Source organism: Elephas maximus, chromosome 9, assembly GCF_024166365.1.
Source record: "Elephas maximus indicus isolate mEleMax1 chromosome 9, mEleMax1 primary haplotype, whole genome shotgun sequence".
Lineage (NCBI taxonomy): Eukaryota > Metazoa > Chordata > Mammalia > Proboscidea > Elephantidae > Elephas > Elephas maximus.
This window is the reverse complement of record NC_064827.1, coordinates 47,608,827-47,620,452: the sequence shown is the minus strand read 5'-3', so window position 1 is coordinate 47,620,452 and position 11,626 is coordinate 47,608,827. Positions and strand designations below refer to the sequence as shown.

At 46.2% G+C, this 11,626-nt stretch overlaps 1 protein-coding gene across 4 annotated transcripts in view; it reads left to right on the top strand.

Moving 5' to 3' along the window:
- Positions 1-11,132: 11,132 nt before the first annotated feature.
- XPA (XPA, DNA damage recognition and repair factor) overlaps positions 11,133-11,626 on the top strand; it is a 556,316-nt gene continuing 555,822 nt past the window's right edge. For all 4 annotated transcript variants that reach the window (XR_007518770.1, XR_007518771.1, XM_049896812.1 and 1 more), the window contains exon 1: positions 11,133-11,357. Coding sequence is in view for 2 of the 4 variants with exons in the window: in XM_049896812.1 (XP_049752769.1) it covers positions 11,186-11,357 (172 nt within the window). In the remaining 2 variants the exon portion in view is untranslated. The remainder of the gene's footprint in view (positions 11,358-11,626) is intronic.

Here is an 11,626-nt window from a genome sequence, read left to right as displayed (position 1 = left end):
TGCAAATGGTTAAGCCCTCGGCTGCTAACCGAAAGTTTAGTGGTTCGAACCCAGGAGCAGCTCAGCGGCAGAAAGACCTGGTGATCTGCTTCGGTAAGGAGCACTGCCAAGAAACCTCTATGGGGCAGTTCTGGTCGCTGTGAGTGGGCGGCGACTCTGAGTCCGAATCGACTCCAAAGCGCTTTGTAACAACGATAACAACGGTGTGAACACGTATTTCTTTTGCGAATGAGAAAGGTCATTTTAACTTTCTTTTGCAACTCGGTTTTGTCGATGCTCCTGAGGCGTAATTTGCATACGATGACTGATTTTAAGTGCATTTTAAATGCGTAGTTCAATGAGCTCTGACAAAGGTATGTATGTAGCCCATGTCATCACCACCCAATCAAAGTAGAAAACATTTCCTTCACCCTAGGAAGATCCTTCAGGACTGACGTTTTGCCGTCAAATTTACCCTCCCCTAACTTTTTTTTTTTTTTTTAACCAGGCAGCTTCTGATCTATCACCAGAGCTCGGTTTTGCCTGCTCTAGAACTTCATAGAAATGCAATTATTTAGTAGGTATTTTTTTTTAAATAGGGCGTCTTTCCCTCAGCAAAATATTTATGACATTTATCTATATTTTTGTATCAGTAGTTCATTATAAATTTTTTTTTTTAATGAAGAGTCACGTCTTAAGCCCTTTCTGCTTTCCAATCTGCAGCACGAGACGCCATTCACGCAGGAAAAGTCCTCCGCAGCCTCCCCTAGCAGGTGTGCTGCGGCCCAGAGTGATCTTACAGCCCTCCTGCCCTGGGAGCACTGAGAACAGCCCTCCTCCCGGAAATCCCGGCCTGCCCGTCTGCTCCGCCAGCGCCAGGCTCAGGTGAGAGCCACCCTGCTCGTCGCCATTGTTCTGAGAGTGACAGCCTCCGGGGCAAATGGAAAGCCGTCAACCTGAGGGCTGTCAACTGCAGACAAGAATTCCTTTCTTTGTCAGGCTGGGTGGTCTCCCTAGCTGCGGCTTCACCTGCACAAAAGATGATAAGCATGGTGTGCACTTGCAGAAAACATCGCCACCACCCAACAACTCTAACCGCACTCCTTTGTGAGGCCGGGATTAGCCTCTACCTGGCTTCCCTTGATCAAATCCCAGCCAAGCGAGGGCATCCAAGGGTTGTTAGTCCACTCCCCCACCCCGACCCCCACCACCTGCAGGTTTCGTAAAATGTATTTGTCCCAGAATCTTAGTCACAGACAGCTGGAAGGTCCCTTGGAGGTCACCTGCTCCGACCGTCTCAGGTACAAGAGGGGATCTGGACACAGTCCAAAGTCACACAACCCAAGGACGGGACTAGAACTCACTTCTTTGGGGTATTCTTTCTACTACCCCAAGCTGCTCCTGTTATTAACTGACCCCGACATAGCACAATGTAAAGTTTAATTTCTAGCTTTCCGGTAAAAAGGAAGTGTGTGGGGGAACCTTCATACCTGGTGGCTCTCCTGCAGCCTTTGTGTGAGTTCTTTGTATAAGGCTTGCTTTCCTTTGTGATCTGCACACCAGGGCAGGTTTCAGCTCTAGAATAGTTTGGTGCCCTCTAGTGGTTTTTTTTTTTGTAACAACAATAGCTACCCCTTCTTGGGTGCCTCTTGGGCAGAGAGGGTTCAACATGCATCGTTATTTCTAATTGCAGATTCGAAGAACAGGCCTATATGTAGGTAGTTTTACCTGCTCCAGAGCTCAGATATTCAATAATCTGCCCAAAGTGGCTGAGGCTGCATTCAAACCCAGACCTGTGGGAGCCCGTGTTCTGTCATTCCTCCTCTTCACTACTACTCATCACAGTCCTTACACTGTGACACATTCTCCTCACATAAATAAATACCTCAAAGTTTGCCCTGAAGGGGCCGTTAACGTCCTCTTTTAACACATGGGGAGGCCTAGGCTGGAGCAGGGTCACAAGGCCAATAAGCCCTGTGCCTGCTGTTCACTGCTCAAAGCTGCCGTCTGAACCAGAGCTCGTGTACAAGGTCTGCAAGGGATCTTCTTCCCCAGGTGGCCTCCATCCCGAAGGGGAACTGGGAGCCTTCAGCACTCCCACCCTGGGGACCAAGGGCATCTCTGAGCCTCCCTTCTTCCTCCCTTCCTCCCATGCATTCACACTTGCTCTGTTCCAGCCTGTCTAGCCATACAATGGAGTATTATTTGGCCACAAATGCAATGAAGTACTGATACATGCTATGACAAGGATGAATCTCAAAAACATTATGCTAAGTGGAATCAGCCAGTTACAAAAGACCACATATTATATGACTCCATTCATAGAAAATGTCCAGAATAAGAAAATCTATAGAGAGTAGATTAGTGGTTGCCTAGGGCTGAGGGAGTTGGGGAGAGTGTGGAGTGACTGACAGTGGCTGTTGAGTTTCTTTCAGGGCTGAGGAAAATGTTCTAAAATGGATTGTGGGGATGGCTGTACCACTCTGTGGATATACTAAAAACCACTGACTTGTACCCTTCAAATGGGTGAATTGTGTGGTATGTGAATTATATTTCAATAAAGCTGTTATGAAATAACAAACACTAGGAGACACTGCCTTTCATGTGTGCTTTATGTAATCCCTCTGAATTGGGTTCCCACTGACAGGTGGTGGATTCAGTGGAAATCAGCAGTGTGGGTCAGCTACTCCACTCGTCCCTGGACACAAAGGGGCTCTTCCCACAGACGCTGAAGTGCATCTTGCATCATACAGGGGATATAAGTCACCTGCATAATTACAACACAAGGCAGAATGTGCCTGAAGATGGGGGGCGGGAGCGGATATGGCCTCTGAGAAGGGGGAGGGTACGTCCAGCTGAATCGTTGAGAAAAGGCTTCAAGGAGGAGAAGAGTATCCTTTCAGAAAAGATTGTGACAGGTGGTGATGGGTGTGACCAGAAAGAGTCCAGATTAGACTTCGAGCTGCTTGCGAGGGGGGTCATGACTGATTCGTCACTGTATTCCTGAATCTCAGCACAGAATCTGGCTTAGAGCAGGTGCTCAGTGAGGGAATAAATATACAAATGAAAGAATAAATGAGGGTGTGAGCAGAAGAACTGCAGAGGGAGAGAAAAGCGTGAGCAAAGCATAGAGCAGAGGGGTGCGGGACAGGTCTACAAAAGTCATGATGAGGGCTCATGGAAGGTAAGCCTCTCAGAGGGAGGCTGGAGTCAGGTGAGGAGAACATCCGATTTCTATGGACTGGGGGGCTGATGGCTGGTTTTCCGTCAGAGAAGCATCGTGGTTAAAGCTGCTCTTTAGAGAGATGAGGTGAAAGCCCGAGTGGAAGACAGATTAGAGGAGATCAGCCTGGAGGCTGGGAGACCCGTCTACAGGCTACTCAGGGAAGAGACGGTGGGGGCTCAACTAGGCCAGGAGCAGTGGGGTTGGAAAAGGGATGGGGACCAGAGACACTCAGCCACTTTCCAACCATTGTGTTGTTGTTGTTAGGTGCCGTCGAATCAGTTCTGACTCATAGTGCCCCTATGTACAACAGAATGAGACACTGCCTGGTCCTGCTCCATCCTCACAATTGTTGCTATGTTTGAATCCATTGTTGCAGCCACTGTGCCAATCCATCTCGTTGAGGGTCTTCCTCTTTTTCTCTGACCCTCTACTTTACCAAGCATGATGTCCTTCTGCAGGGAATGGTCCCTCCTCATATTACGTCCAAAATACATGAGACAAAGTATCATCATTCTCACTTCTAACGAACATTCTGGCTGTACTTCTTCCAAGACAGATTTATTTGTTTTTCTGGCAGTCTGTGGTATAGTCAATATTCTTTGCCAACACCATAATTTAAATGCATTAATTCTTCTTCTGCCTTCCTTATTCATTGTCCAGCTATCCATAATGTTTTCACTAGCCAATTTTTTCAGAAGTAGATTGCCAGGTCCTTCTTCCCACTCTTAGTATGCCCACCATTGGGTGACCCTACTTAGTCTGCCCACCATTCGATGACCCAGCATCACAGCAACAAACAAGCCACCACAGTGCAACAGACAGACGAGTGGTGGTCCAAACATTATAAAAACCATAAAAACAAGTGCATGTGGTGATAAATACTTCACCTATGCAACAGAACTATTAGAGGAAACATTTGCCAATAAAATATAAGTGGTTTGTGGTTTGAAGCTGCACCCACACTTATTTAAAAGGTAATTGAAAGGAAAACCCCAATTGGGGGTAATAAGAAACAGGAAACCACCAGCCTGTAACTCCATGATGTGGACTGGAGCTCACACTTTGTCCTGGACTGTGTTCCTACTCCCTTGGCTCCACCCACAACTGGTAGCAACAACCCTGGGGCCAGGCTTCAGGCAGGGCCAGCCCTCTCTGTTTCAAGCCACTCGGTTAGTCACTTGGGGTATTGGCAAGGACCTGGCTTCTGCTCTCAGCTCTGCACTAACCCAGGCAGGACAAGCGCTTGAGAGGAAATATGAGGAAGTCTTTTCCTAAGTCAGAGACTGAGAACTTGGCGTTGAAACTGTGGGATGCTGGAGCTGGACTGTGCCTGGCTGAACCCAGCTGTCACTTATTAGCCGTATGACCTTGAACAGGTCACTTAACATCTCTGTGCCTCAGTTTCCTCATCAGTAAAACTGGGATTAGTGAATGTACTCCTTGAGTAGTTATGAGGATCAGATTAATTAATAAACTTAAAACGCTTAGATAAAATCCTAGCAACTAGTAAGTGCCACATAAGTATTGTTGTTGTTTTTATTATTATTACAATGAATAATAGCCAAAGCTAGACAACAGTGAAACGGACTGTTCTGAAGCAGAAAGTGCCCTATTACCACGGGTGTACAAGCAGAGACGAGGTCCCCGTTAGGTTTAGCTTTGAAACTTGACTTTTCAGTGCTGGTGAGTCATCCAACGAGGCTTATTTAGTACTAATCATCCAAATTGATTTAATCCCACAAACATTTACTGAGCAGCTACTCTGTACCAGAGACTCTGCTAGGCTCTGGACATGTTGGGATGAATCAGATGGCCCCAACTCTCAAGGACCTAGAAAGGACGGCAGGTACATATCCCCTCTGGTGTGATAAGTAACAACATCAGCACACATGAGGTTCAGAGGCAGAGAGGAGGCAGTCAGGGCAGGCTTCCTGGAGGAGGCAGTGAGAAGCAAGGTCCTCTGGGCCATACGGAGGACTTGGGGATGCCCAGTGGGGAAGATGTGCCCTTGTTGGTCTATGAGTGACAAAGGATTTTGATGTCCAGAGCTGATGTCATTTTTCTCTAGGCCCTGTCCTTAGTTGAATCATTTGGACTCTCCCACACCTTACTGCTTTTGGAAAGACAATTTCTGTGAGTGTTCAAGATGCTTGTCAAATCTTTCTGCAGACACATTTTATTGATCAAGGCTCCAACATGATGTTTTTGCCTCTGTTCCTTTATCTTTTGGTTCAGGGAGATTGAGAACCAAGTTTCTCCAGGAAGGTTTGCTTAGGGAATCACAGCAAAAAGGTTTGCATTCCTTGGATTTCTAGGTCAACACAGCCTAAGTCAACAGAATCGGGCAGATTTCTAGGCTACAGCACCCTTGTCCCAGGAAGAGCCAATTTTCTCCCTGTGTGTCCCCCTGGCTTGTTCCTCCCCACAGGTGTTTTCCTATTGTGGATTTAGGCCAACAATGTTTAAAGTGACCATATTAAGAGCTAAAGCTCTGGAGAATAAGAGGAAGAGTAAAAATAAAAAGCCACACACATGTACTATTTACCAGATAATAAAGACAAATGTGCTCACATCCGTCATCTCAGGCATGAATGACCCCAGTAATGCACTTAGAGAGGAGGCCCTGTCAGGAAGCCCTGCCAAGTTTCTCATTTCCCTTTCTGGCTTCCATTCTTTCTTGTCTACTCTTTTTCAGGTCTTGGTTAGGGCATTCAATTCTTTCTGTGCTTATTAAAACAAACAAACAAAATCCCAGTTGCCAGTGAGTCAATTCTGATTCATGTTGACCCCATGTGTTACAGAGTAGAACTGCACCCCATAGGGTTTTCAAGGCTGCGACCTTTCGGAAGCAGATTGCCGGGCCTTTCTTCTGAGGTGCTTCTAAATGGGTTCAAATTGACAATATTTGGTTAGTAGCCTAATGCTGAACCTTTGATGCTTAACCATCTGTGCCATCTAGTGACTCCTGTTTTGTTAATTACCAGCTTTTAGCCAGGATCACAGTTGGTCTGGGAGGTAAGAGAGGTACTAAGCAGGAAGACAGATGTTGTCACATGTTGGAACTGTGAATGGGAGAGGCAAGAACACATCCCCTGGTCTTTTTCCTTTTGTGCCCCCACCAAGATGACTCACGCTGCTGTGCCCTGGGCAAGCCCTGCAGACTCAGCCGCCCTGTGGGGCACACAGATCAGGGCATGCATTCTTCCCTTCTCTAAAGGAGTCTCCTTTCAGCTTGGTTGTGGAGTCAGCTAGCAATTTAGACGCAAATTACACGAAACTTGCTAACAAAGGTCAGTAAATCAAAGGGGAGGGAGTTGCCAGCAAAGGAAGACCAACAGGTTGTCAAGAATTTCAAAATATCGAGGCCTGGACAGCATCTGAGCTATGGCCGTTGTCTCCAGTATTCAGGCTTGGAATACTTCATTGAGGAGGAGGTTTTGGGTGCTGATTATTCTCAAAAGGTTACCTTGGGATAGGAGGGGAGATGTTAACTTTTCCCCCAGAAATCTCCCTCAGAGCAGTGTGGAGGCTACAGAAGTCATCTAGGGCCCTGGCTCTCACAGTTTGCTGTCTAATAGGATAACTGAAGGGGATGGGGGAAGTTAAGGGTTTTTTAAAAAAAATGCTGAGGCCTGGATCCCACTCTAACTAATGACATCAGAATCCCTGGGGTGGAACCTATGCAGCAGTGTTTTTTGAACTCCCCAGGTGCTTCCAATGTGCAGCCAAGTTTGAGAACCTGGGATGTGGACTCTTGCCATTCAAAGTGTGGTCTCAGGAGGCACTGCATCACCAGGGGTGCATCTCAGGTCCACCATAGACTGACAGACTCCGAATCTGCATGTTAACAAGATCTGCAGGTGAATGACACGTTTGAGAAGCAGTTACTCTTCTTGAAACATTGGACAATCAAATAATCTTGGGCCAAAATTTTCTCTTGGGAACTACCAGCTAGCTGGCCAAACAAGCCCTGGTGGCGGCCAGGTTCAATTAATTTCCATTACCTTCCTGGGTCCAGTCAGGTTTTGAGCTTTTTTTTTTTTTCTTATTGTGTTAAAATAAACATTACATAATATTTAATATTAGTGACATTGGTACAGTCACCATGTTGTGCGACCACTACCACCATCTGGTTCTGGGACATCGTTATCACTCCAACAGGAAACCTTGTACCCTTAAATGGTCACTCCCCATTCCTTTTCTGGGTATTCCTTGGCTTTCTGTCACTATGGGTTTGCCTATTCTGGATGTTTCATATAAATGGAATCATATTATACGCGGCCTTTTGTGTCTGGCTTCTCTCACTCAGCATGTTTTTAAGGTTCACCCATATTGTAACATGCATCAGTATTTCCTTCCTTCTTATGGTTGAATGATAGTCCACTGTATGACTATGCCATATTTTGCTTATCCATTCATCAGGTGATGGACACTTGGGTTGTTTCTATCTGTTGGCTGCCATGAACATTTGTATACAAGTTTATGTGAACATTTGCTCACAGTCCTTTTGGGTGTATATACCCAGAAGTGGAATTGCTCAATCATACAGTAGTTATATGTTTAACTTATTGAAAAACTGCCAAACTGTTTTCCAAAGCAGCTGCACCCTTTTACATTCCTACTGGCAATGTACAAGGGTCCCAATATCTCCACATCCTCACCAGCACTTGTTATTTTCAGGTTTTTTTCTTACAGCCATTCTAGTGGTTGTGAAGTGGTATCTCATTGTGGTTTTGATTTGCATTTCCCTAATGACTAATGATGTTGAGTATCTTTTCATGTGTTGCTGGCTATTTGTATATTTTCTTTGTAGAAATGTCTATTCGAGTCCTTTACCCATTTTTAAAATTGGGTTATTTGTGTTTTTGTTGTTGAGTCCTAAGAGTTCTTTATCTATGCCTGATATTAGACCCTTATCAGATATATGACTTGTGAATATTTTCTACTTTTCTGTGTTTTTTTACACTTTCTTGATAGAATCCTTTGATGCACAAATGTTTTTAATTTTGCTTTAGTCTAATTTAACAATTTTTTCTTTTGTTGCTGGTCCTTTTGGTGTCATGCAGAATTTGGGTTTTTATCACTTGGAGATGATCAACGGATAAGGAGAGAGATATGAGGGGAAAGGAAATGAGGATGGCTTGAGATCCCTCCCTCCAGTTCAACCAGAAGATCTCAGCATTTATCTGCTTTGTATATGGTTTTGCTGTTTCAAATATACACATATAACCAATACGTTAGAATCACTAGATTCATGCTTCTCAAACTTTAGCCATCGGATATTCGTGGGAAACCTCAGTCTGTCAGGCTGGTCTTTCTGAAAATTCGCCCTGAATAGTATATGTAGTAATTAGAACTTAATGTTTTCTGGTTTCAATTTTCTTTTTTAATATAACTTATTTTTCTTGTTGCTGAGAATATACACGGCAGAACATACATCAATTCAACAGTTTCTACGCGTAAAATTCAGTGACATCCTTTAAGTTGTGCAACCATTCTCACTCTCTTTTTCTGAGTTGTTCCTCCCCCACTGACAAACTCACTGTCCCCTAAGGTTCTTATCTAATCTTTTGAGTTGCTGTTGTCAATTTGATCCCATATAGATAGATCTTAAAAGAGCATAATGCTCAAGGGAGACATTCTTTACTAGTTAAGCTAAACTATTTTAATTGGACTTCAGGGGATATTTTACTTTAAGGTTTACAGATTATCTCATGGAAATAATTTCAGAGGTTCATCTCTATGGCTCCAGAAAATTTGAATTCCAGGAAAGTTTGAAATTCAGTTTTACATATTCCCTCCTTTGATCTGGATTCTTGGTTTCAATTAAGCTTTATTTCTTCTTTTTTTATTATACTGTAGATGAAGGTTTACAGAACAAACTAGTTTCTCATCAAACAGTTAGTACACTCATTGTTGTATGACATTGGTTAACAACCCCATGACATGTCAACACTCTCCCTTCTCAACCCTGGGTTCCCTATTACCAGGTTTCCTGTTCCCTCCTGTGTTCTAGTTCCTGCCCCAGGGTTGGTGCGCCCCTTTAGTCTCATTTTGTTCCACAAGCCTGTTCAATCTTTGGCTATAGGGTGAACCTCAGGAGTGGCCTGATTAGTGAGCTGAAAGTGTGTCTGGTGGCCATACTCTTAGGGTTTTTCCAGTCTCTGTCAGGCCAGCAAGTCTGGTCTTTCTTTCTGAGTTAGAATTTTGTTCTACATTTTTCTCCAGCTCTGTCCAGGACCCTCTATTGTGATCCCTGTCAGAGCTGTTAGTGGTGGTAGCCAGGCACTATCTAGCTGTACTGGCCTCAGTCTGGCGGAGGCCATGGTAGGTGTTGTCCATTAGTCCTTTGGACTAATCTTGCCCTTGTATCTTTTAGTTTTCTTCATTCTTCCTTGCTTCTGATGGGGTGAGACCAGTGGAGTATCCTAGATGGCCACTCACAGGCTTTTAAGACCCCAGACGCTACTGACCAAAGCAGAATGTAGAACATTTTCTTTACAAACTATGTTATGCCAATTGAGCTAGATGTTCCCTGACACCATGGTCCCCACAGCCCTCAGCCCAGCAATTCAGTCCCTCAGGGAGTTTGGATGTGTCCATGGAGCTACCATGGCCTTTCCTTATACAGGCCGCGCTGGCTTCCCCAATATGGTGTACTGTCTTACACTTCACCAAAGTTACTACTTATTTATTGTCTATTATTAAGTATTTTTCCATCCCTACCCTTTCTCTCCCTCGTAACCCTCAAAGATTGTTTCTTTTTGTATGTAAACCTTTTCATGAGTATTTACAGTAGTGGTCTCATACAATATTTGTCCTTTTGTGATTGACTTATTTCACTCAGCATAGTGTCCTCCAGATTCATCCATAGTATGAGATGCTTCACAGATTCATCGTTGTTTTTTATCGTTGTGTAATACTCCATTGTGTATATGCACCGCAGTTTGTTTATCCACTCATCTGTCGATGGGCATCTAGGTTGTTTCTATCTTCTTGTCAATTAAGCTTTATTTGTAATTTTCTTAAAAACCAATGCTTCTTTTGCTCCATTTGCCACACTTTTGGGAAAAAAAGGATATTTGGCGCTCGATTCAGACCCACTGTCTCTCTGGTGGCAGCTCAGCCACACTGAAGGAATAGTCCATGAAAAAGACAGTCAACTTCATGCATCCTAGCCTTGGTCCCAGGTGCTGCATTTGCTTGACATCACACAGCAAGTAGGTGAAGGTTTGAACCCAAGCCTTCTGACTTCAAATCTAAGGCTCTGTCCCCCTGACTTTGCATCTGGAAGGGAATCAGGTCAAGCAGGTACTGGTCTCTCTGACTGGCACTACTACTATTAACTGTTATCATTGTTTTTGGAAGCTATTGTGATGAAGACTTTACATCTAATCTTCCCAACAACTCATGAAGTGGTTCCATAATTGTCCTCACTTTACCACTGAGGAAATTGAACTCAGAATTTAACTTACCCAAGGTCACCCAGAGGGTAAGTGTCAGAATTAGGAATTCTGAACCACCGAGCGAAGCTGTTATTTTAAAGATCCCGAGAAGTTGTATCTGTACCAACCCCTCTCTAAGGTTACAAACAAACCAAACTAGTTGCTGTCGAGTGGATTCCGACTCATAGCGACCCTACGGGACACAGTAGAGCTGCCCCATAGGGTTTCCAAGGAGCGGCTGGTGGATTCGACCTGTCGATCTTCCGGTTAGCAGCCGTAGCCTTTAACCACCGCGCCAGGAGGGCTCCGTCAGGTTACAAGCGAACAGGTAGTTCCGGTTTTTCCGCGCACTCAGACCCCGCCCCGCGGCCCCTCCCTTCCACCGCCCCCCCGCGGCTGCGCAGGCGCGCTCCCTCTGAGTCCGCTCCCTGGAGGCCGCCGAAAGGAGGCGCTAGAGCACATCAGCGCCGTGGGCACGCTTTGCCCCGGCGGTGCGCGTGCGCGGGGCTGGGGCTGCGGTCGGAGGACGTCCGAGATGGCGTCCTCCGAGAGAGCTTCGCTGGAGACAGTGGCTTTAGAACAGCCGGCGGAGCTGCCTGCCTCCGTGCGGGCGGGCATCGAGCGGAAGCGGCAGCGGGCGCTGATGCTGCGCCAGGCCCGGCTGGCCGCCCGGCCCTACCCGGCGACGGCGGCAGCGGCTACTGGAGGTTTGGGCCCTGGCCGCGCCTTCCCGTTCCCTGCCCGCACCTCCGTGGTCCCTCCCCGCACCTCCGTGGTCCCTGTCCGCACCTCCCTGGTCCCTGCCCGCACCTCCCTGGTCCCCGTACAGACTCGCGCGGGTCGGGGCCGGGCTCCGGGTGTGGCGCTGAGCCCCGTCACATCTGCGCTCAGATCCTCCCGCAGTCGCGGGAATCCGCCCAGCTGGCCTTGTCGGAGCGACTTGGCCAAGACCACGGAGCCGTTCCCCGGGACAACC